Below are 26,860 nucleotides of genomic sequence, written 5' to 3'. Positions count from 1 at the left end.
TAGTCAAAAGCAAGGTCAACAGCAATATTTAATATTTTATAAGATATTGTGATAAAAGCAAAAAGTTCCATATTACCTCTGTTCTGCCATAAAAATATGGGTAAAATACAGGGCAGTGAATTCATAGATCACACCCCACTCACCTGACCTACCCCTTCACCTTAAAATAGCCAAATTTACTGATGGACAATCTTCCAGGCATGCAAATATGGGTATTAAGGCATCATCAGAATTAAAATTTGCTCATACAAAATGAGTCAGTTTTGTTTAACTTTATTTTTATTTATTACTGAATACATGAGGCAGGAATGTTATTCAGATCTTAGCCATTTCATCTAATCCTCCAAAGCCACACTGAAATATTTAAGACTATAATTATTGAAACTGATGCACCATGCCAAGTGCTTTTGTGGAATGAGAAATCAAAGACAAAGAACATGGTAGAAGAAAAGTCTTTCAAAGGAAGCCTGTTCACCCTATGAACTTCAAGTCTATTTCAGTTACTCCAAAAACAAAATGTCCCACACATAAACCTTGATTTATTTTAATAATGAATAGCAGACTGAATTCCTGCATGTCTGCTGGAAAAAGAAGGGAAAGGAGAGAGATATTTAAAAATCCTACTTCTTTTACCAGGTACCTTTTTATCTATCACTATAAATAAATTACATTCATACGTTGTACAAATGTCAAACCTATTTTTCTACAAATTATTAAACCTATCTTTACTTGTAGTATTATTTTTGTAAGCCTAGTAACAAAGTTATAAGCACAGAAAAGAACATGATATTCAGGTGATGATAGATTTCAGCTATGGGAAGGGTGAGAAAAAAGGTGTGGTGACAGATTAACTATTTTGATACAAATTATGAGCAAAACCCCATCAATCAAAGTAATGAAGCAGCATATACTATTATGCTTCAAAGCATCTGATTAATTCTTTGAATTCTGAATAGAATATTAAAACAATAATGAAAAATCAATTTTATACACATTGCTTTTTTTTGTTTTGTCTAAGAATATTTTGCATTTGTGATCAGTGACAAGAGCAATTATTTATATTGCTCTCTGTATGTCAACATAATGGATTTGATCACAAATAAGATCTAGGTACTAGTTCTTGTTTCCAGACACTTTTCTTTTGACTTGTTGGAAATAAAATATTCAAGAATGCATGCAGTTAAAAGACTTTTCTGATCATCTACAACAAAATTATTAGAACTCAGTTCTAATGTATTTCAGATTGTACTTACATTCTTTTTCTTCCTCATACCACAGCATGTAAGCATCAGAAGTCCAAAACAGATGCCCAATGAAGACTTTCTTAGAGTGCTATATCCAATGTTGTGGTGCCATTTAAAACAACAAAACAGTGCTGGTTGTTGTAGAATGAAACTGCTACTCTACCAGTCTCAGAATTATAAACAAAAATCTACTTATTGCCTTAGTATTTGTTTATTGAATTCAACACCGAGGCAGCTTCCTCTCAGATATAGATCCAGCATAAGGAAAAACATGATTCTAACTTCAGCTAAGCTGACCCTGTAATAGATGCCAGAGCTCTGTTGAGGCCCCAAGATATTTCAAATTCCAGGATCTGCCCAGAATCACTAACACATGGTTCCTTCTAAACAAGCGGATTTTCCATAATAGGGCATCCGATGTGTTCTACATATAAGGCTCTGTTTTCAGAATGCCTTGCTTAATAGATTTAAGTGATGTGTAGCAGCTCTCTAGATAGTATTCAAAACAACTCTGAAGTGCATTCAGCATTGCTGTTCCTATAGGTTACACAGTATGTTCTGCAGGACAGATTGTATTTGACTGGAAGATGAGAAGTTTATGCATATATGGACTGAGAAAAAAACAACAGTCTCGCTCTGCTAATAATTATGGGTTTCAAATTATCAGTGCCTACTTTGCATACATTTCAAATTTCATAGATGTGATCATATATTTTACTGTTCTTTATTGCTTCCTCTACAGGTTTTATTTATTTTTTATTTCAGTTGCCATTACAAATCCCCCAAAATAGCTCTATTCATACTTAGCAATCATAACAGTGTCAGAGCTGGAAGAAATTTCAGATCTATCATTATCATTCATAAATTATTTTTTGTACAAAAAGACCACTTGAAAAATGAGAAGCAACTTAAGAAAATGAAAATGCAAACAAACTAAAAAGTGCATAATTACAAATACATACCTATATACACACTGAATTCGTGCATATTGAACATATAGTAACTGCCTCATATTGCTGCTTACATACAGTATCTGTAACTCTCTTTAGAAAGTAGTTGACACTTGTGACATGCACTAGAAATGGGGTGTCAAACTTACATCATCATGGAGGCATCATGTGATGTATCCAGACTTCCCCCTCCTTCACTAAACCGGCTCCACCCCCACCCGCCTAGGAGGCCCTTTGGCTTGTCAGGAAATTTATCATGAAATTGTTTCACTAGTCTATCAGCCTTTACATCCCAAACTTTTACCCAGGTAGTTTCTGACAAAGGATATCTTTTCCAGTACTAAATACTGTAACTGACCAGGATGCAGTCTGGAGTCAAGAATCTTCTTAACTTCATAATGAGTTTCTGCTAGATTGGGTAAAGGAAGGCACATAAAGCTCCAGTAAAAACAACTCTTTATTGCAAGTCAAGTAAACATCCAGCTGGAGACGGGTTGGACAGCATCCCCTTTTAAAGGGATCTGTCAGACCTCCTGACCAATGGGATTTGACTTCTGTTCCCGCCGGAACAGAGGACCTAGGTGGAAACCTCTATCAGTGGGGGGATATCTAACACCCCTCCCCTCTAGGATAGATGAACCCAGTTGGTGACGTATTCACCCAGGTAGGCGGGCTTTTGTGTAGTTCTGCCTGACCTGCGCAGTTCAGTGTGAGTGGTTCCTTCGGACAAGTCAGACGGACTTGTTTGCTCTGTGGTTCTGCCTGATGGAAATGCCTGGAACTTTCCACAGGCCATGGCTGGAGCTCCTGGAGTTAACTCACTCGGAGCTCGCTGCAGGCCTGCATCGAAGTCAGATAAGTCTTCCGAATTTCTCAGGCTTGAGTTGGACGTGGAGGGATTGTTATTTTGTTTCGTGTGGCTTTGACTATCTTGTGCAGGAGTTACTGTTGGTTGCCTAAGTTTGGCATTGGAAATCCAGCTACGGAGTTGGTCAATGTGCCTTCTCCAATTTCTACCGTCCTTGAGTTCTACTGTATACGATCAAGGACCGGTAATTCCAATCACCGTGGCAGGAATCCACAATGTTCCCCCTGTGTAATTATGTGCGTATACCAAATCACCTATGGAGAAGGATTGAACCTTGCTTGTGGAGTCGGGGGGTGATGTGGTGGAATAATTTGGATGTAGTCGGTCTAGGTGAGACCTTAGGTGGCGGCCCATGAGAAGCTCAGAGGGGCTTCTCCCAATGGTAGCACTGGGTGTGATATGTTGGATCAATAGGTAATGGTCGATTTGTGTCTGTCAATCGCCAGGGCCCATCCTAGCGAGGGCCTCCTTTGCAGATCTCACCATTCTCTCTGCCTGACCATTGGAGGCTGGATGGAATGGGGTGACCAGGGCATGCCTGTTTCCCAGAGATGCTAGGAAGGTCTTGGATGGCCTGGCCGTGAATTGGGGGCTGTTGTCAGAGACCAAGACATCAGGAAACGCATGCAAGGGGAAAAGTCTCCATAGTACTTTGATTTCTGCTTCCACTGAAGTTGAAGTCATTAGGACTACATCTAACCATTTTGAGTAAGCGTCCACAACTATGAAGAATGTTTGGCCATGTACCGGTCCAGCAAAATCCATGTGCACCCTGAACCATGGTGCTTGTGGTAGCTCCCATTCTTTAGCGGGCGCTTCTGTGGGGGGCGGTCTGGATTCCTGACAGGGTGTGCATGTGGCCACCCATTCTTTGATCTCCCTGTCCATGTTACGCCACCATACATAACTTCTTGCCAGAGACTTCATCCTGACTATCCCAGGATGTCCTACATGTAATATTTCTAGTACTGTGATGCACAATTTGTTGGAAATAATTACTCAGTCCCTCCACAACAAACACCCGTTAATAACTGACAATTCATCACATTTGGCAAAATACATTTTGAAATCAGCCTCGACAGGCCCCTTGGGCCATCCACCCCCCCAGTTCAAAATTTGCTTTATTTGTGAGTCCTTTGCAGAGTGGCATGCAACATCATTAGAGGAGATGGGTCTGTTTTTCAGGCAGTCAATGAGGAGGACCATCGTTTCGGGGGTGGGGTCAGTGAGAACTTCGGGCAAAGGGCAGCGGCTCAAGGCATCCACGTGCCCTAAAGTGGAGCCAGGTCAGTGAATTAGGTGGTAGGAATAGGCAGCCAGGAAAATAGTCCACCTGGTCATTCGGGGGGATAATGATACTGGGATGGGGCGATCCTCAGCCAGTAACCCCAACAAAGGCTTATGGTCTGTAACCAGTTCAAAATCCTGGCCATAGAAGTATTCATGAAAACTTTTCACTCCGGTCACTGCAGCCAAAGCCTCATGATCCAATTGGCTGTAGTTCCACTCTGCGGCAGATAGTGTCCTGGAATAAAAAGCAATGGGGGCTTCAGTTCCATTGGGCATGCAGTGGTTGAGGACTGCGCCAACACCAAAAGGAGAGGTGTTACATGTCAACACTAATGGCAGGGTCTGGCTGTATTGTACAAGGAAAGAATCCGCTGACAGAAGTCGTTTTACTGCAGTAAATGCGGCAGTCTCGGCTTTGCCCCAGGACCATTTCACGTTCTTGGCTAGGAGGCGATGTAATGGTTCGGCAACAGTGGCTTTCTGTTTGAGAAAGACGCTGTAGATATTAAGGTGCCTGAGTAATGCCTGCAGTTTGGTCTGATTGCAAGATGTGAATCTTAATGTGAAGAGATAAATTTTAACACAAGATCAGATAATAGAAAACATCATGGAATTCCTGATTTCAAGCTACGGAGCAAAATAAGTATGTATATTTTTCACATCTATTATGAAATAAAACTTAGTACAATATGAAGTTAATTAGTATAGTCTTTTCTTCATAATCTCTGCCAAGGCCCTTTAGTTCACCTAATTCTCCCCTTTATTCCAAAGCACTTGCAAAGTGTACTTGAAAGCACATATGGTTATACCATCCAGAATGGCAGTTGGACTTACCTGAACTGCATGTTTCGAAGAATGGCGTGGGAGGAGTAACACGTGGTATTACCAAAGCCTTCTTGCCTATTGGAGACTGAGGTATTAATCTTTTGGAGCCACACCTCCGTACCTCCTCCCACTCTCCAGTTTACCGATGTATCGTAGCAGACACTGAAAAGAAAGGACAAACAAAGAACAGCCCACACATATCCTTCCTAATTGCTTACGCTGAACCTGGACTTGCTCAGGCCCCCCTAGGCGCAGGGCGCCCAGAACGGGAGGGAAGTGACTCCTCCCACGCCATTCTTCGAAACATGCAGTTCAGGTAAGTCCAACTGCCAGTTTCCGAAGAGAAGGCGTGGGAGGAGTAACCCGTGGGACATACCAAAGCTAGATGTCCTGGGAGGGATTCGTTGGGCCTGAGCCCCCCGGGGAGTCCAGAACCCCCTGCAGAACCCTCCTGCCGAAGGCAGCCTCCGCAGAGGCGTAGGTGTCCAGTCTATAGTGTTTAATGAAGGGGGAAGGAGAAGCCCAGGCGGCCGCCCGACAGATCTCCTCTATGGGGGCCTGGGTGGACCAGGCTGCAGAGGTGGCTGCACTTCTAGTAGAATGAGCCGTGATACCTTCAGGAACTGGAAGTCCTTGGGCCCTGTAGGCCTGTGAGATGGCCGCCCTAATCCATCTACTGATGGTGGCCGGAGAGACCTTGGCTCCCCGGGAGGAAGGCTGATAAGACACAAACAGAGCCTCCGAGCGTCTAAAGGAGGCCGTGCGCTTCAGGTATATGCGCAAGGCTCTTTTGACATCCAGCTTGTGCCAGGATTTCTCCCTGTCACCTGAGGGGTGAGGACAGAAATCCAGGAGAATAATCTCGAGAGCCCTGTGGAAGGGGGAATTAACCTTGGGCATGAAAGCGAGGTCCAGTCTGAGGATGACCTGGTTATCTAAGAAGGTGCAGAGATCCGCCCTGCTAGAGAGGGCGTTGATTTGGGAGACCCTCCTGGCCGAGGTCATGGCGACCAGGAAGACGACCTTGAGGGTTAGGAGCTGAAGGGAGACCTCTCTCAGGGGCTCAAACGGGGCCTCGGTGATGGCCTGAAGGACTGTGGGAAGGTCCCAGGTGGGGAATCGATGGACCACTGAGGGTTTCAGATTCGCTGCCCCCTTGAAGAAGCGCTTTAGGACCAGATGTTGGGACAAGGGAGGGGCATTCACCCCCCCTAGGACTGTGGATAGGGTGGAGACCTGTCGCCTGAGCATGCTAGTGGCTAGACCCTTTTCGTGTCCCTCCTGGAGGAAGTCCAGGACCTGTGGAACCGAGGCGGCGGCTGGACGGAGACCTTTAGCTCGGCACCAGTCTGCGAAGGCCACCCAAGACGCGTTGTAGATGCGTGTGGTGGACTGTCTCCTGGATGCCTCCACAGTTCTGATGACCTTTTCGGAATATTGGGCCTCCCTTAATTGTTCCCGCTCAATCGCCAGGCGGTCAGATGAAGCCACTCCGGGTTCGGATGCTCCAGAGACCCCTGGCGGAGGGCCAGCACCCCCGCTGGGATCCTCCAGTGGGGGGCTGTGGACAGATCCACGAGGTCTGCCAACCAGGGGCAACAAGGCCAGAAGGGAGCCACCATTATCATCTCCGGTCCCTCTGCCACCACCCTCCTCAGGACCCTGGGAATGAGGGGAAGGGGGGAAAGGCATAAAGAAGACCTGGTGGCCATCTGCAACAGAGGGCGTCTGTGTCCATGGCTCCCCTGGTCGGAAACCTCAAAACGAACTCTGGCAGCTGGGCGTTCTGCGGGGTCGCGAAGAGGTCCACCGTCAGATGACCGAACCTCTCGCAGATCTGACGGAAGATCGAGGGATGGAGCTGCCACTCTCCGTTGTCCACCGTCTCCCTGCTGAGCCAGTCTGCTTGATGGTTGTCCGTTCCGGAGATGTGTTCGGCTTTTATGGACTGAAGGTGCCTCTCTGCCCAGTTCCCCAACTGCAGGGCCTCGTCGCGAAGGGCCCTGGAGTGGATGCCGCCCTGTCGGTTCACGTGCGCCTTGGCCGCTACGTTGTCGGTCAGAACCAGGATGTGTTGACCGGCTACCGAGTCCTTGAAGTGTCGAAGGGCCAGATGGATGGCTCTGAGCTCCAGCCAGTTGATGTTGTTTCGCAGATCTGGCGGGGTCCAGCGGCCCTGAGCGATCTGATTTTCCAGGTGGGCCCCCCAGCCGAAGAGACTTGCGTCTGTGGTGAGGATCCTCCTCGTCAGTTCTCTGAAGAGGCATCCTCTGTTCAGTGCTGGGGAGAGCCACCAATGGAGGGATAGCCGTACCTGGGGGGACACTCTGATCCTGAAGGTAGCATCGCTCGTCCTGGCTCTCTGGTAAGGTAGCAGGAACCACTGGAGCTCCCTGGCATGCAGTCGGGCCCACGGTACGATTCCTATGCACGAGATGAACTTCCCCAGGAGCCTGGAAAGAAGAACTACAGGGACAGAGCGTAACTTGCGAATCTCAAGAATCATCTTAACGATGCTGTCCTTGCGATCTTGGGACAGGAAGACCTCCCCAGCTACCGAATCGATAATGGACCCTAAGTGAAGGAGCCTGGTGGAAGGGACCAGGTGGCTCTTCTCCAAGTTGATGGAGAACCCCAGGGCCCTCAGGGTGTCTATGGTGATTTTCAGGTCTCGTTCAGCCAAGCCGGGAGACCTGGCTAAGACGAGGATGTCATCCAAATAACAAAACAGACGGACTGGGAGGGAGCGTAGGTGACCGGCTGTTGCCGCCAGGATCTTGGTGAAAGTCCTGGGGGCTGAAGCCAGCCCAAAGGGAAGGGCCCTGTATTGGAAATGTTGCCCCTCATGTGAGAACCTGAGGAATTTACAGTGTTCCGGGGCGATCCTGATGTGTAAGTATGCCTCTGTGAGGTCGATAGAGGCAAGGAAGTCGCCCGGTCGAATGCCCTCCAGAATGGATTTTAGGGAGGCCATTTTAAATTTGCGGTATACCACCCTGGAATTCAGGAGCTTAAGGTCCAGGATGGCCCTCCATCCCCCTGAGCTCTTAGGGACTAAGAAGAGGTTCGAGTAGAACCCGGATCCCTCCTCCCCTTCTGGGACTCTTTCAATGGCCCTGATGTCAAGTAGATGTTTAATGGCTTTGGCCTTAAGGGCCCACTTGGCCGGGTCCCTGGAGGGGGTGAAAGTGCGGAATCTGCTGGGGGGAAGAGAACGAAACTCCAGGTGAAGCCCGAGCCTTACTGACTGGAGAACCCACTCATCCGAGGTGACACGTTCCCAGGCATCCGCAAACAGGGAGAGGTGACCGCCGATGGGGAAATCCAGGCCCGGATTACCTGAATCTGCGGAAGGGGCAACCGCCTCCCCCTAGAAAGGGCCGCTTGCCCTGCTGCTGGCCCCTGAATCTGTCCCTCTGGAACTGTCTATCCCCTTGCTTGTGGACTCTAGGGGTCTGGTACCTCTGATTCTGGTTGTCCCCGTCGGGTGGTCGGTACGGGGTCCTCCTGGGGTATGGCGCGTGGTGGAAGTCCGATCGCCTAGTTGTTGTTGGGAGCACCTTCCGCTTGTTTTTATCCTCTACGAGGGGAGGATCCAGTGCCATCCCGAATAGCTTGTCCCCGGTGTAGTCCGCGCCCGTTAGGTGCCACTTCATCCGGGATTCCGCCTGCCAGTGACGTAGCCAGAGCATGCGCCTAGAAGCAACTGAGGAAGACATAGCTCGGGCCGCATACTTTACTGCATCCAGCGTGGCGTCTGCTGAGAACTGCGTTGCCGCCAGCATCTTGGATATGTCTTGTAGCAGGCGCACATCTGAGGCCGGAGTCCTGTCCCTCAGCTGCTCCAACCATAGGACTGTGGACCTGTTAAAGAAAGAGGCGGAGGCAGCCGCCCTTATAGCCCAGGTGATAGCTTGAAAGGTTTTGCGCAGGACAATGTCTGCCTTCTTGTCCTCGGGTTTGAGGCAATTGGCAGTGTCTCCTGCAACCACTGTTGAGGATGAAGCCAGAGTGGCCACTGGGTTGTCCACCTCCGGTACCTGGAGAGCCTGGGCAAAAGTCTGATTAAGATTATAAAACTTTCTTTCATTTCCACCTGGGGTGGGAAAGGACCCTGGCTTTACCCACTGCAATTTAAGCACTTCCATGAACATCTCCGGAGTGGGAATCTCCTCCTTGGCCACGGGGGGTCTATGGAAGGGCCCCTTTTTCTTTTTGCTCTTACCCTTGTCCGATGATTCTGCTGCTGGTTTGGGATCCGGGGTAGGATCTAGATCGGCTGTGGCCGCTGCCTTGCGAAGTAAGGAGCTAAATAAGGAAGGGGGGAAAAGCCCTGCCACGGTGGAATCATCCTCTGTCTGGGGATCTTCATCTTCTGAGAACCCCACCTCTTTTAATTCTCCTTCCTCTAGGTTGGAGGCCTCGCTAGTCGTGGAAGGGGAGGGAGACCTGGCTTCCCTGGCAGCTGAGGTGCTGGGACGTTCCTGCTGGACTCTAGGGGGATCCTGTGGGGGCCTGCTCCTGGAACCTTGAGGTTGCTGACCTAAGCTAGAAGCCATTACCAGGGCCAGAGCCCTGACTAGCATGTCCTGGAAACTGTTAGTTAAGTCAGGTAGAGCAGGCTGTAGTTCTGGAGGCTGGGGATATTCCCTGGGCTCTGGAGAAAGTGGAGCCAGGCGAGGCCTGGTTGGGCTGGTGGTTCTGCGCACAAAGGGATCCGCTCTGGAGTCCGCAGGGGGAGCAGGCGAAAGGGGGGGTGATAAAGAGCTATGCCTTCTAAAGGAGCCCCCTGGAGAGGCTGGAGAGGCTGCCCGGGCCTCCACCCGGGCTGGGGCCCTGCGAGGGGAACGAGACCTGGAGGGGAAGGGCTGATGGTCGCCCTGAATTCCCTGGCCGAGGCCCTGGTGTTTCTGGCCTCCTTCCTGGGGGCTGCCTGTTTGGGGGCCCTGGCCTTATCCCTCCTCAGTGGGGATCTCCCCCTGGGTGCTGGGGAAAAACCTCTGGAAGTTCCCTCGCTGGGATCCTCTCCCCCTGGGGCCTTGGGCCTGGTGCCCTTGCTCCTGGTCGCCTCTGCTATTACTCACAGTTAGATGCACACCACCTCCTCCTCCTGCAAGGTCGGATTCTGCTCTCAGGAGCTGGATCTGCTCCTTAAGCCTTTTGCTGATCCTCTGAAGCAGTTGCCGGCAGGCCCAGCTCTGGATTACCCCCCGGATCACTGGCGGGGTGGAGCCTAGAAGCCTCTTCTGGCTTGCTGGAGCCTTCTGAGCACTTTGGGCCTCCGTAGGGAAGCTCCGACCACGTGGTCTTTTCAAAATGGCGACCGGGCCGATCCTCCTGCTGCTGGAGATCATAGGGGGAAGCTCCTGGAAGTCCCCGAGCCTCGCAGGTCCTCTTCTGCCTCCCACAGGCCTGGGCTTTGCCTGGATCGATCGTGCCAGGCAGAGGCTTCTTTGCCCTCTCTTACACAACCAGCCGGTTGCACGGGGCACACGCACACACGCTGGTTTGCAACGAGGCTTTTCCAGCGGCGCGGAGCACAGCGGAGGAGAGGTGAGGAGAAAGGCAAGGTCTTTGTCGGAATCCTTTGTAGCTAGAGATCGCTGATCCAAATATGAGGGGAAAAAACTCTAAGTCTTCGCAGAGAAGGGAGAGAAGGAAAAACACTCCTTTTCAGGCTTCAGACTGAGGTAAACTGGAGAGTGGGAGGAGGTGCGGAGGTGTGGCTCCAAAAGATTAATACCTCAGTCTCCAATAGGCAAGAAGGCTTTGGTAATACCACGTGTTACTCCTCCCATGCCTTCTCTTCGGAAACTCAGTAAACTATTGTTAATCTTAACTATGCTTATTTGAAATAACTTCAAAATGAAGTTAGGTTGCTTTAGTTAACTAAAGCTGAATTGGCTTTGGGAGCTAAAAAGGAGCTGAAGGCTTTCTTTGTATTTTAAGATCAAAGAAGAAGGAAGAGAATTTAGTGTAGCAATATATACTGTTTCTGTCATGAGACACTATTAAAAGTCAATAACTTGAAGTAACACACTGAAAATATCTTGGAAAATGATTCATAATCACTGCACATGCCATTTGGTAAAATCCTGATGGCTACTGGAGCAAAGGCTTCAGTTTTTAAATTTTCTCCCTATATAAAGAAAATGTCTGGTCACTAACCAGGTTTCTTAATAATGACCTGTGAACTTCAAAAGAAGAAAATTGGGGCATAGTTTTATGGAAAATAATCACCACAACAAAACCCACTACAAGTTTTTTTGTTGCTCAGTTCTTCCAAATCCTCAATCATTCTCCATCTTTTTTTCTCCAGATTAAATGTTCCATTTCATTATCTAATTTTCTTTTCAGACAGACATAACCTTGATATGCTATAAGTACACAAGCAATCACATAACCAGAGGTGGGTTGCTGCCGGTTTGGCCTGGTTTGGCCAAATTGGAAATGGAATTCAGGCCTGGGTCGCAGAACCAGCAGTGACCCAGGCTTGACATGCCCCTGAACCAGTTCCCTCACCACCGCTGATGTCGCTGCCATGTTGAATTTTAGTGACTGCACATGTGCAGTTCACTGTAAATTGTTCTGTGCATGCATGCAGAACAATTTCCATTGAACAGCACACAGACGCACATTGCATGCATTGCACGTGGGTTGCGAACTGGTAGTAAAACCGGCAGCAACCCACTCCTGCACATAACCCACTTAACATATATACTTAACCACATTTTTTATTTATCAGCCAACTAAGCCAATGCCTTAAATTACTATTTAGTAGCATAAAGTGTGTAGGTATATTTGTATGCTATTTATTAATGCATTTATTATGAAACAAGCCATCTCGTCTGTCCTGGAAAAAATATGTTATGAAAATTTACTGCCCATATTTCCAATATGTACAAGTTTCATGGTGAAAAATAATGTAATTTAATACATAAATCACATTAATACATCCACTACCATACTCTACAATAATTCTTTAACTACAATTAGAAAATACAAATATGTATAAGAAAATAGTTGTTGAAAAATAATTACATAGAGAGAAGCCACCAACCATGGGGAAAGAACCAGCTTTCTAAGGTTGTTTTAAACTTAGCCAGGATACAGCCAATCATATCTCAGGAGGGATGGTGTTCCCTGATGGCAGATGCTGCAACAGACAAGGTATACCTATGTCTGATCAGATAACATTGCTTAATAAATAGAACTGTATTGAATAGTACAGGTGGGGCATAACCGATGAGAGAATGTCAGTTGTTTATATACGGTAATTGACCCAAAGTAACTAATGAAACAAAGTGTCAGCCTCCGCTTTGCTGCTGCTTCAGCTGCCATTGAAACGGGGAGGGGGGAATGGTATTTGGGAGGGGACTCATTGTTGTGCTGGAGGAAGATTCTAGATTTTGAGCTGTCCACCTTACTGCGCATGTGGAGGAGGAGTGTTTCCCGCCAAGGCCAACGGACCCAGCATTCCATCCTGGTGATGCCTTTTGAAGTTATCTCACACCTGACAATTGGGAGAATTGTCAGGTGTGAGATGTACACGGGATGCCAGTATGCTTCCCGCAAGTCCAGTTTAGTAAAAATGCGGCCCTTGCCCAGTTGGGCCAGCATGTCCTTCATTAGTGGTAGTGGATAGAGGTTCTGGGCAGAGATAGCGTTTAAATTTTTGAAATTAAGACATAATCTGAGAGAGCCATCTTTCTTTTCCCTGAATAGCACAGGAACTGCCACCTTGGGTCTAGCTGGTTCAATGAAACCCCTCTCCAAGTTCTTGTCAATGAATCTCCTCATTTCCTCCATCTCCCTAGGAGACATAGAATATATCTGGGGCTTGGGAAGCGTCACTCCAGGCAAAATATCAATGGTGCAATCAGTGGGGCTGTGGGCGGGGGGAGCTTATCAGAAGATTTCTCACTAAAAACTCCTCTCAGATCCCAATATTCCTTCGGAATCTTTTCCTCCCCTTCGATCTTCTCCTGCCCCCTGGCCGCCAAAGTGGGGTTGGAATCAGCAGGGTCTGGGGTCTCAACCTCCCTTTCAGGGATCGTGCTAGTGTGAATACGTAACCACCTCTTCCTCCAGTTAATGCGAGGGTTCCATTTACAAGCCAGGGGCATCCTAAAATAAAGGGGCCGGTCCATGCCAGGTGCCACAATAAAAGTGATTAATTCTTGATGGGTTCCCATCTTCATCTCTAAGAGCTCAGTAGAAAAATGAGCAGGGTCCCCTCCCGCAATAGAACCATCAATTTGGCAAAAAACAATAGGGGTCCTCAACTTCAAACCCAGTTTTTCAACCATTGCCGGACTAATCATACAGCGAGAACAGCCGGAATCCAGCAGAGCTAAAAGCTTTTCAGTCTCACCAGCAGGTGGAACCCTTAGTTCAATAGGGATCAGCATGGGGCCTTTGTTTGAACTCACCCAATGATGCGAGCGGTTGTTATCTGATTCATCAGACGAGCTGGAGCTAACGTCTCCCTCCTCCTTCTCCGGCTGGAAATGCTGGGGAACATTTTCAGCAGCGCACGCAGCCTCTCTCTTCTTGCCCAGGGCCTTACGCCCTTCCCTCTCTTCTGGGAGGGGGTGGAGCGGTCTGAGCCATTTTAACATGGCAATTCACGGTGCGATGGCCTTCCTTTCCACAGCGGAAGCATGTGAAAGGCTTGGCCTTACCGGCGAAGCTTCCCTTCCCTTCACCTCTGGCACGGGGAGGGGGCTTTTGGGGCCGATGGGGGGGGCGACTTCTTCGCTTCTTCCTCTTTCATGCTTTGAAGTCTGGCCAAATCTAACTCAACATCTGCTGCGTGCTCATACCAAGCAGTCACTCGGTGGAGAAGGTGTCTGTTAATGCACTGTTGGTAAATTTTTTCATTCAATCCCCCAGCGAACTGATCCAACAAAGCGTCTTCTGACCATCCCCTCATATAGGCTGACAGCTGTTGAAACTCCTGAATATACTCAGCCACCAGTCTATTTCCCTGCTTCAGGGCCATAAATTTCACCCTCCCGCGTTCCTCAATCAGCGGGTTTGGGTTACCTTGTCAGGTTTCCTCTTGATCACTCACATGCAAAGACATTCTTTTTTTTCTTGTGAGAACACCCCCCTCAGTAGATTGTAGCTCCTGGTGGGGTGGAGGTCAGACTTCGCTTAATTGTCAGCCCTTCTTCATTCAAAAATCAGGAAAGAAAACCACAGGACTCCATTGGTAGAAATCAAGTGTACTTTTACTAATTATAAATGAATAGAAGCGAAGCTAAGCGAAGTCTGATTATTTAGGCGCGAAAGCGAATAATATATTGTATAATTCATTCCCCTCCCCTTGGCATCCCGTGCACAGTCCAATCATAATTCTCCCAATTGTCAGCTGTGAGATAACTTCGAAAGGCATCACCAGGATGGAATGCTGGGTCCATTGGTCCTGGCGGGAAACACTCCTCCTCCACATGCGCAGTAAGGTGGACAGCTCAAAATCTAGAATCTTCCTCCAGCACAACAATGAGTCCCCTCCCAAATACCATGCCCCCCTCCCCGTTTCAATGGCAGCCAAAGCAGCAGCAAAGCAGAGGCTGACACAAAGATTTTACATGAACCTGACAAGGTAACCCAAACTCCTTCTCAAAAAACCATTTTTAACATTTTTCCTAAAAGGTTGATTTAATGGAGCCACATGGATTTCTGTTGGGGACCATTAGAGTCTACTACAGAAAAAACATAAATATCATGGATGTCATTTGGGAGAAGTTTCTTTTGAGGACGTACACAATGAATATGTAGGATCCATTTGAAGTATTCGGTTATAACCAGTAGTTATGCAAATGACAAAACTCATAGAGCTTAAAAATTAACACAATGTTAATAGGCAATGTAACAATTAAAGATAAGAAAAACCAGGTTAAAATCTCAAGTCATGCCCCAAGTCCATAAGCGTTTTTAGTCCCACTGTCAGAAAAAAAGAACTTCTTGGAAGAAGGGTAGGATAAGATTGTAATAAAGAAAGTAGCAACTATTTGTTCTGCTTTTTTCATGCAAGTGTAAGCTGACCAGACATCCCGCTTTTGGCGGGACAGTCACAATTTTTAATAATTTGTCCTGCGGCATTTTAAAAAAGTCCAGATTTTTGTAGAAAGGGTGCCCCGCCCCTTTTTTGGCTCCCTCTTACAAACATTTTCACTCATTTTTCCAGGTCTATCTTTGTCTATAGACTAGTGGCTGTGTGCTGGGAGGGTGGCCTGCGGGGCTGGAGGCTGCGCGGCAGCCGTGCGCTGCCGAGCACTAGCAGGAGTCATGGGGCGGGCTGGCCAAGCGGCCTTGCATGCAGCTCGCCTCGCTGCCCGATGGAGGCTGCCCGGCTGCTTCCCCTCCACCCTCACCTTTTCCCTCCCCTTCCTCCTCCTCCTCCTCGCTGCAATATGGATTTCCGATGTGCCTTCCTTTCCTCCGCGTTCAGCCCTTTCGCCCAGAGCCGCAAGATTACGAGCAATGCAGGGTTGCTACGCTAAGGGCGCCTGGTCCCAACTGGGAACTGCTGCTTCTGCCACCACAGGGACCCAGTGGTACCTGATCCCTGCAGCAGTGGCTGGCTCTGCTACCAGCTGCGGGCCCCTGCCGCATCCAGCGCATCTTCATTAGCAAGCAGGTTGCCTGCCCGGCTCGCTGCCGCTGCCCCTCCATGGTCGGGTCATCCCAAGTGCACATGACCCAGAGCTCCCCATGCCTAGCTGCATTGCACACACATGCAAGGCATTCAAGGAATCCGTTTAAAAAAAAAATCTCGAACAACCTGATCACCCTGGCTCTACCCACCCAGATGCCCAGGCCGATTCAGCCGCAGTGCAGCCAGTGGTGGGCAGGAAGGCTTTGGGCGGCTCCTGGGCGGCCATCCTCACTTCTCTAGACTGCCTTCCTGTCTAAAGCAGTAATGCTTCCAAACCAAACAGTAATGCTATATCTTTAAAACAAAAGTAATGCATTTGCCTGAAATGTTGTAACTAGGAATCCACATATGGTTGAATGTTATGTTTGAGTGAATCATGATAATGAACCAGATAGGAGGAATGTGGGAGTAATAATTCCCCATACTGAATGAACACAGTCCAGGAATAAAACATAATGTCTGTTAAATTACATGAATAGCAATAGCAGTTAGACTTATATACCGCTTCATAGGGCTTTCAGCCCTCTCTAAGCGGTTTACAGAGTCAGCATATTGCCCCCAACAACAATCCGGGTCCTCATTTTACCCACCTCAGAAGGATGGAAGGCTGAGTCAACCCTGAGCCGGTGAGATTTGAACAGCCGAACTGCAGAACTGCAGTCAGCTAAAGTAGCCTGCAATGCTGCATTTAACCACTGAGCCACCTCGGCTCGAAAATGGGTGGGATTAAGTGATCAATTGGGACTGGGATTAAGTGAGATTAATTAAGTAATTTAGTCTTTGAACAACAAAGAATGAATACAAATCTACTTCCTGCATAGGAAAATGTCCTTTTGTTTAAAATACACACTGTATTTTTTGGACTATAAGATGCACCTAGCTTTCGGGGAGGAAAACAAGAAAAGAAAATCTGCCTCTTCCTCCCAGCATCCATCCGGTATTTATCTGACCCATTCACCGCCACCCGTTTGGCATGGCCCGTTCATCGCAGCCCATTTGCCATCGCCGTCCGTTTTGCGCCACCTGTTCATTGCCACCTGTTTAGCACGACCTATTCGCCACTGCCTGTTTGGTGCGGCCTATTTGGTGTAGCCCATTCGCAGCCGCTGCCACTCATTCATCACTGCTGTCCATTCACCACAGCCCATTCACCACAGCCCATTTGCTGCTGCCTATTCGGCGTGGCCCATTTGCCACCAGCCATTTGTTGCAGTGGCCCGTTTATCGACACCGCCCATCCACTGCCGCCACCTATTTGCTGCTGTCACCACCCATTCTAGAACAACTGATCAGCACCACACCAATCCCTCTCCCCCACTGCAACATTCACTGTATAAGATGCACAGACATTTCCACCGACATTTGGGCGGAGGGAGTGTGTCTTATACTCTTTAAGATGACTCTTATAATAAATGGTAAATGTAAAAAATACAAGAGTGATCAGACATTTGAATGTTAAGATGACCATAACTTTATAGTATTATGAATGGATCTTGATAAAATTCAAATTTCTTGGATGGAAACAAAAATTGTTCTGGAGGGGGCAAAGACGACAACAAATGTAAAAGTAATGAAAAGAAATGAAACTGAAATGAATATTGGAAAGGGCATTTCAAAGATTTGTGTGGAACTAATACTCCTCTGTTAAAATGTGGAATTGAAATTAATCCTATAAATATTTGTATCTCATGAAGAGAAATACATAAATAAGATATTTTGAAAAACAGAAAAACAACAGATAAAGACTACTGGAACATAATTGAAGGAATATTCTTTCCATAGTAGAAATGCGCCTGGTTTAATAACCTGTGTCTGATACCTGGCAGAATACCATTATTATTCTATTATAGGTAGAGAATGTTAGGAAAAATGCCAAGAAGCTTCATTTTTAAGTATCCATGGCAATGTCTCAGCAGAATACTAAGTGAGAGTTCAGGAAGTTAACCCAGCACAATTTGAAAAGTGTAGTGCATGTTTTCTATTCAGGGCACATACACAGCAGATGTTTAGCTTTCAACAAGTAGTGGGAAATGTTTGAATGTAAAAAAAGAGAGTATACTGAACATTAACCATCAGCTTGGAAAATAAGAAAGAGAAGTTATAGAGTACAGCATCTTTGGGAGGGAGTGGACCTGCCTCTGAGTAAAGGCAATCTGAGAACCATGAAGTTCTCTGAAAACGTAAATAATAACTTGCCTTCCCATACAGGTTAGTTTATTCCAACCAGACTTCTTAGATTTATTTTGTGCCTGTTGCTTTACTATACTTTATAATACCTCTTCTTGCTTGAAAACTGTTTTATTTCATTTTCATTTTCCTTTTTATACAAACACTTAAATACTGTGCAATTAAAAAAGCAATAAACAACTCATAACACTTCTATCCTCCATACACCCTTTCTTCTCCCCCTCCAACTTTCATTTCTCCCCTCCAGCATTCCCCTCTTCTACTTCCCCTCCCCCTCAGACATTCCTTTCTCCCCTTCCCTCCATCTCACCCTCCTTACATTCCCCTCTCACTCCCTCTTGACTCCTCCCTCTTCTTTCCCTCTACTCCTCACTTCGGTGTATTTCTACTATTCATTAATCTATTCATTTTGTAATTTACACTAAAATTATAAGAAAAGAAAAAAAAGGAAAATAAAAGGAAAAGAGAAAAAAAAGAAAAAAGAGCAACAGTATACAAGTGCATTCATTGTTTTGGAAATTGATTCTATATTTCCACCCTCCCCCCTCCCCCCATGAACCCCCCTCCCTAGCCCCCTTCCGACTTCCCAGATCCCATTCCCGACATAACTCTTTATCAAGCACTGTCTGGAGTATATTAAAACCAAATAGATTAGAAATTAAAAGATAAAAAATAAAGGAAAAAAGAAAGGAATAATAAAAAAAAACCAAAAAAAGAAAAAAAGAGAAAAATCAATAAACTCTCTACCTTAAGCTCAGCTTCCCATCATTATTAAAACTTAAGCAGTGTGCATCATTCCTAATCTCAATTAATTTATTACTTGCAGGATTTCAAACTATGTTGAAACCAAGTAAGTTAATCAAATAAAATTCTACTCTAGCTAGGGGCCTTATCTCTTTATCTAAATATGTGTCCATTTCCAAACCTTTAATTTGTCCCTTTTACCTCCTTCTCTATAAAGCAATTTAAAAACCTCAAATATTTCTCTCGGTTTCCATTCCAACTCCTCTCATCCTGCCTCTACCCGTGTCCATATATATATTTAATTATCATCCGTACTCCTCTCATATTTGCTCCACCTTCCTTCGAACTCCCTGAGTATCTCCTTCCAAACATTATATTCAAATAAGAATTTCTATAAAAATCAACATACTTTCTGGCTCAAAATAAGCTCTAATTAAACCTTCACTACCCTCCCGTCCACGCCACCCTTCCCAACTCCATTCAACCTAAACCACAATCCAGAAGCATCACAATCTCCGCCCTCCTCACCCTAGAGAATAAAACATAAACAATTTATATAAAAATTCAAAATTATCCATCAAGTCTTTTTTAAGTCCCATACAGTATATTTTCCGAGGAAATCAGCATCATTTCTTTCAGCCTTAATGTCTCCTCATCGGTATACCACTATACCATTTTATACAAGACAGAGTCACAAAGTATTATTCAGGTTAAAATTAAGCAAATGTTTTGGAAGCATAACTAAATCCTTGTTCTCTGCTCTTCTGCCCTTCCGGAGGGGAAAAACGATACCTCCCGCCTTGTAGTTGTGTGTTTGGTTGTTTCTCTTCTACTTCTCCTTGTCTTTGTCCAAGTCCGGGTAATTCAGGAAGTCCTGCCTTTAGGATCTTATAGTAAAAGTCTCGAGCTTCACAAACTGAATTGAGGCGATGTTTTTTATCATCAAGTGTAACTGTAATACCAAATGGCACCTCCCATCTATACTGTATCTGATTATTTCTAAGTTCTTTAGTTAAGAAAGCATAGTCTCTCCTGGCTTTTAACATTTGGGGTGGTATTTCTTTAAAAACGATCAAGTCCTGTCCATCAATTCGCAGCCTGTTGTTGTAAAACTCTTGTAGTATCGCGTTTCTGGATTCTTTTGTGACAAAATATATAATTATATCTCTCGGAAGCTGTCTCTGTTTTGCTGTCCACGAATTATGGCGGTAAATTTTTTGGATCTGCCAATCAAAGTTGAGTCCCGGATTTCCCACCAAACGACTGAAAGCCTCAAAAAAGGTCTGCTTCAAATTCTCCTGTTCATTTTCACGCAATCCCCTAACGCTTATTGCAAACGCAGTCTTTTTATAGTTTGTCATAACAAGTTGTCTTTCTGCATTTTCAACTTCCTGTTGCAACATTTCAATTTTAGATGTCAGATTAGAATTAGCTTCTTCCAAGAGTTCCAGTTTATCCTCCATTCCTGCAATATAATCTGTCATCACGGTTATAACCCCGATCATATCCTCCTTTGTTTGAGCAATCTTGGCATCAAGCTTATCACATAATTCCAAAATAAGTTGCTTCATTTCCTCTCTAAATTCTCTAAGAGTTTCAAAAAGAAATTCTTTCGTTAGCAAATCTCCAGTAGGGGGCGTAGAAGGCAAAGGCTGCAGCTTTATAGCAATTGCTTGGGATGTATTGTTGAAAAAAACGTTTAGATTGCTTTGACTTGGGAGCCATTATAAAAGAAAAAAAGAAAACAAACAAAGTCTCTGCTCACCTTAATTTAAGATAAAATACTTTCAGTAAACTTTGGCAATTAATAAAGAGAAGTCTTCAGGAAAACAGGGCTGATTAAATATATCATATATCAAATGCGGAAGCTATAAAATCGCCATTTTGAAAAGCAGTTAGACAAAGGAGTTTTTTTATAAAATTGAAGCTGGTATTTTGAATAATAATAAACAAACAGGTTCTCAGGAATGGTCGCTGCTCGGATTGATTTTAAATAGCTTAGATTTGTCCTGAGGGGGGGGATGACCTGCCTTGAGCTGAAAAAAAACAGCTGAGAAGATCTGGCTGGAGTAAAAAAAAACTCAGCTTTTTGTTGAACCTCTTCTCCGTTCACAGCAAAAAACAAAAGGCTGTGAACTACAAAGAGATTCTAATGACTGAGTTCCTCCCTGCCCCTTTCTTGCCTGAAAGGAGAGATATCTATAGATTTTTTAGATATACAGACCAGAACTCTGAGGGCAGCTCCTTTGAGCCACCGGCGGCGGCAGACTCCTCCCCCGGAAGTCAAGTCTATAATACCTCTTCTAATTGTGCAATAATATTGGATTCTCAGGCATGATTACTATTTTTGCTTTTTTTATCTGCTTTCAGCATCCTTTGGATTTTTGAACTTGTTTGCCTATCAATTGTCACAACAGACTTAGGTACTATAGAAGATGGAAACACTGCTTCTATAAAAATCTATTTTATTACAAGTTCTCTTCTCTAGTGTTTCCTTCCTTAACCTGAAATAATGCTACAAGAATGCACACTGTTGAGGATTTCCCACCAGTTTTACTTCCCCTAATGTTCCAAATATTTTCCTTCCTTCTTTCCCCCAGCAATTCTTAGCTCAACTATCCATGATATTCTCAGTGTATTCTCTTGCCTCCCCTGCTTGTCTCTTCTGACTCCCTTGAGCTACCATTTCTGATATCTTGTCTGACTCCAAAGAATGTCTGCTTGTAGTAAGGATGATTTCATCTTCATTTGAAACAGAGTACTGTAACTACATTTTTGTCTTTGTACCATAAAAGCCAACCACATTTTGTACATTCCTGTATCAACTGATGCATTCTTATCATAAATAAAATTATTACTTGCACTATAACATTTGTGAAATAAATGTCTATATAATTGTGATAAACAAACAAATAAATAAATAAGCAATGTGAGGAATCAAATTATTAACTCTGTAATACCATTCTACTTTTCCTAAGATTTAAATATACCAAAGTTTTATTTTTTTGTCACACCAGATGGAAGCATCTAACCAACTCTGGTAAACTTCAAAAAAAATTAATGGCCATATCTTTAGACATACTTGAGACATATTTGTCTTTTCTCCTTATCACCATTGAAGATATAAAATAATTAAAAGACATTCCATCATTTTGTCAATTTCTTTTTGTTTGTAATTACTTTATACATACTATATATGACTGAGTTCTCTAATACAGTTTTCTGTGAATAATATTTTCAAATCCATAGAAAATACAATCTTAAAATTCTAAAATGAAAAATAATGACATTATGGCTCATTACATTTTATATTATTCTAATCTGAACTGTATGTAAAGCACTGTCATACTGTCATTTAATTCTGAAAGATCTGATCTGTTTTATACAATATAATTTACTTCACTGTTGTTAACAAGCCTGGAATGTTCCAGTTCTAAAACAGATTGTAAATGTTTTCCAATGTTCACCTTAGAATAAGCTTCACTGCAAGCTAAATTATCAAGTCCAAATGGATCCAGAGGAAGGGAGAAATCATAACAAAACAACAAAAAGTGAGGAATCCCAGGAAAATTAATTTATGTCCTTTAATAAATAAAAGAAACTTGTTTCAACAGAATTTCTGCCTTCAGTGTTCTTATTGTCCTACCCTGTATCATTTAGCAGGGTTTCTTAACCAACTAATGAGTTCCCCAATTACTAGGCTACTTATGCAAGCCCCCAACCTCAATATTCTTCATCCTGTGGGCCTTTCACAAGACATTAAAGAGCTGACAGTTCCCTAGGCAAGGTTGCTTGAGCTCTCCTAGTTAGTTATTCTTTGTGAGTTAGACTGCAATTATGTCCTCATGTATTTGGGAACTGTTTAATTTAACTGTTTAACTGTTATATGCCACCAGAACTCACTTTTGGAAGATGAGCAGCCTTATAAATTGTATGTAAATATATATAAATAAATCCACCCATCCTGGTTTTCCTCATTCTTGCTGTATAAGATCAAAGAAAAGAAAAATATGGGGACTAGGGTTTTACCTCTTATAGAAGACAATATTTGTAGCTCAAGATTGAATTACGGTATGTCTTTTTGATGCTCTTTGAGGTTCGTTGTTTTCTTGCAGAGATTTCATTAACAAGTTAGATTATGTCATCAGTGCTAGAAAGGAGTGGGGTTTGCTTTTATTTTGTATATTAGTGACTTGTCTTGTCTGTGTTGGTGTGAGTGGTATTGGTGGTTTCTTGATTGGGCTGCTGTTTACTGTTTGTTTTTCTGAATTGGTAGTTCCTTGACTGGGGCATCACTTACTTCTTGATGGTTGGTCTAATGCAGGGATCCTCAAATTACAGCCCATGGACTAGATATGGCCCACTGAAACAATTAATCCCATGAGGCTGACTCACCCACATCACCCTGCCCATCCGGTGGGCCCCCTTTGGCCGAGCACAGGCCTTGCTTTCACGGGCAGCTGTGGTGAACAGAGCAGTGTGAGCCCAGTAGGCTGCAACTGGAAGATAAGGCTAACAGTGGGGGAGGCAAATCCACTCTGAGCCCACCATGCTAGGCCAAAGGACTGTTTGAGGGGAAGAATTGGACACAGCAAGGCTCAGCCACCTTTTGCTGCTCTGGGCTGGGTAGCAGTTCGGCTTTCCTGGCTGGCCGCAACCTGAAATCCCTGCCTACTCTTCCCTTTCTCCCATGGCTGGTGCCAGAGAGGAAGGTGAGCTGCTGCCGCTCACCCCCCCTGCCCATATTTTGTCCCCTGTCAGCTCCTCTCCATTAATTAATTAGGAAAGAATGACCATGAGACTCCATGCGTAGAAATCAAATGTACTTTTACTAATTAAAAATGGTTAAAGGCAATGCATAGCGAAGTCTGGTTAATTAGGCGCGAAAACAGTTGATATATAGAATAGCCCATTCCCCACCCCTTGGCATCATAGACCCAGTCCAATCATAAGTCTTCCAAATGTCAGGTGCAAGATAACTTCAAAAGGCATCACGAAGATGGGATGTCGGTGCCGTTAGACCTGGCGGGAAACACCCACGCATGCGTAGGCCAATCAGTCAGTAGACTCCAGAAACTTCCACCAGCACAATGAGTAACCCCTCCCAAATACCATGCCCTCCCTCCCCGTTTCATGGCAGCTGAAGCGATAGCAAAGCAGAAGCTGACATCCCCCATCTGGACTCTTCGCAGCTGCTGGGCCTTGCCTACCACAGCTGCCAGGAGCCAGGGAGCATGAGGCTGCACTACCCGCATCACTCCTCTGCCAGCTGGCTTCCCCAACTGGCCCGCAACCTTTGGCCGAATGCAGGCCTTACTTTCAGGGGTAACCGCAGTGAGCAGAACAATGCAAGTCCTGCGGGCTGGAACTGAACTTAAGACCAACAGTGGGGAAGGGAAATCCGCCCTAGAACTGCCAAATTTGGCAGAAGGGCTGCCTCGGGTGAGGGGGCTGTGGACAGAGAGCCTCATCCACCTTTTAGGCCTGTCTCGCAGCTTCCGTGGGGCCTCCAGGTATCTGCCGCATGCTCACCCTCCCCTCCACCTCAGACCATAAAATTTTTGCACGCACGCAAAATGCCATCTCTCGGTGAACTGGTAGAAAATTGGTTAGGAACCCACCACTGCCCTGACCCATCCTTGGTCTCCTCCTGCCCAGCCACCAACTTCTTGATGCGAGCAGAGGCTGCTGGTTGGAGTGAGGGGAACCGCAGTGCTGGGCTCCTGCAGCTGTAAGTGCCAAGGCATAGCTAGAAGTGGAAGAAATTGCTGCGCGACTGTGGTGGAATAGAGTTTTATTCTACAATTATATTACCTGAAAATAGGTTCTTATATTAAAATAAGAATGATCTTGGTCTTTTACATATGTCATCATTTCTATCCATAATTTAAACAGACTGTATATTTGAAAATACACCACTTTGATTATCACATTTCTACTACTGTTATAGTAATGGAAATATCAGAATTCAGGTTATGTTTTGAAGATTTGTAAAATAAATACTATGTGGAGTACTGTGATGAAGGTTTAGGGCAATTACATATAAATAAGAAACAGTATTTCAAAACATGAAAAGTAACTATAATAATTATTGAAGCATTATGCATATTACCATGCTTCTCCAAAAATAAGACCATAAAAATAAGCCCTAGCCTGATTTTTTTGGGTGGGCCTAATATAAGCCCTACCCCAAAAATAACCCCAGGGGGATGGCACAAAATGTGGCGAGCACGTGGATGCTGATGGTGTCTGGCAGCAGCTACAGCCTGCTGGCCCCTTGGCACAGCAAAATACCAATAAGTCTGACCATGGAGGCAGAGGCAGGGGGGAGAAGAGAGGTCATCCAGACATGCTGCACAGCTGCCTGACTCACAGGAGAATCATGGGAGGCTTGCACAGTGGCACCAGCAGCAGGCAGAGGCATGGGGGATGAGGGAGGAAGGTGATCACAATGCCCTGCATGGGTATGTGCTTGGCATGGCTGCCGAAAAGCCAAGAAACAGTGGGATGGAGTAGATGGTTCGTTGGTATCACCTCTGCCTCCCCCTGACTCTGTTGCACACTTCTTGCCCAGAGGGAGATGAACCTTTATCTGATTGCAAAGGGGACACTTTGAAACAGAGCCAATCGCTCTGTTCCCAAGCACCCATAGGCGACCAAACACTTTTTATGCAGATGGAGAAATGACGGAAACTTGCATATGCTTGCAAAGGGGCTGGTTAGCAATTAGCTCTGTTTCAAAGCACCCCCTTTGCAAGCAGACAAAGCTTTGTCTCCCTCTGGGTAAAAAAATGTTTGGGCAGCTCCGTCCCACTGTCTGTTTGCCCATGACCTCAATCAAGGCCAAGCTTTCAGCACGCCAGGAGGGCAACAAGCCCCCATGAGGCCAGCAGCATAATGGGCAGCCGCTTGGCAGCCAGCAAACCCTGGCAAAATGTTGTAACTGGGGGAGGGGGGACATCAGGATCTGTTTGTTTATCATCTTTAGGTCTGGATGGTGTTAGACTAACCCAGAAAGACCCAGTATGCAACCTGGGGGATCTCCAGACTTGCAATTCTTGCTCAAAAATCAGGTGGCAATTAAGGATAGGAGGGCCTTTATTCAACTTCCAAGTTTCACAAAATTGATGATGAGTAACCTCATGTCCTTACCTTGATTATGAAGCCCTGTGTATGGTCACTCATCCCCTAGTTATCTCTCAGTAGGATTACTGCAATGTGCTCAACATAGGGCTATTCTTGGTGAGATGGAATATCACGAAATCTGGGACAAATGGTACCGATGGTTAGAAATGAGGGGAAAAGGCCGGGACAGAAAAATAGTTACATTTTTGAAATTTAATATGGTATTAAGAATATGTGATAGGTAGGAAATTGGATATGTATTTGTATGATTAGTAATTATACAAAACTAAAGATCAATGGACAGGTAATCTGACTGACTATACATACCTATGTAATGAATAGAAAATGTAATTGTTGTAAGATCTAATCACTATATGGAAACATTTGTGCCAGAAATGTCGCACTATGTTCAATGCTTTTAATGTTTATCTAATAAAAAACTTTTTATACATAAATAAATGAATAAAAATATTTTTTCAAATATCTCCTTATTCCCAAAGACTCACTGAATAATTTTGGGAACTATATTGAAAGTCATTGTCAGTATCAGCAAAATGAACTTTATTACTGCAATAAGTGCATGAATTCTCTGAAAGATTACAATTGCCTCACTGAAATTTCTTCATAACAGTCTTACTAACTTGCCAGACTATTTTTTAGTAAAGTGCTTCCACATTTAAGACTGTCATGATTACCTGTTTACTTTTTAAAAATCATGACCTACTCTGTTATTTCACTTACATGCCCTATTTTAAGGCCTATAGAATCATATAATCACAATTTAAATGTGAAATCATGTTTAATAGCCCTTGTAACAGTGCAAGTTACCTTATACTATATACATTATACTATAACAGACAGCCTGAAACTCTAAATCTAATAGTTGAACACTTGAGTTTGATCAAAATTATGTTGGACATTTTTATTACAGTAAAGACAAGGAATGAAAAAGGTGATCTGT

General features: G+C 44.8%; 1 protein-coding gene across 6 annotated transcripts in view; it reads right to left on the bottom strand.

The window, feature by feature from the left end:
- DMD (dystrophin) overlaps positions 1-26,860 on the bottom strand; it is a 1,286,665-nt gene that overhangs the window by 1,150,429 nt on the left and 109,376 nt on the right. Inside the window, exon 1 of one of the 6 annotated variants that reach the window (XM_087721814.1) lies at positions 1,254-1,527. The exons of the other annotated variants lie outside the window; for them this stretch is intronic. Coding sequence (XP_087577940.1) covers positions 1,254-1,281 — 28 coding nt within the window. The 5' untranslated portion in view covers positions 1,282-1,527. Of the gene's footprint in view, positions 1-1,253; positions 1,528-26,860 lie in introns of those variants that run through there. 6 annotated transcript variants of the gene reach the window in all.

The sequence above is a fragment of the Thamnophis sirtalis genome, unplaced genomic scaffold (genome assembly GCF_051295495.1).
Source record: "Thamnophis sirtalis isolate CommonGarterSnake01/CBP01778 unplaced genomic scaffold, rThaSir2_p1.2 scaffold_8, whole genome shotgun sequence".
In the NCBI taxonomy this organism is placed as follows: Eukaryota; Metazoa; Chordata; class Lepidosauria; order Squamata; family Natricidae; genus Thamnophis; species Thamnophis sirtalis.
Note: the sequence above shows the minus strand (reverse complement) of the source record. Positions and strands in the feature narration are given on the sequence as shown.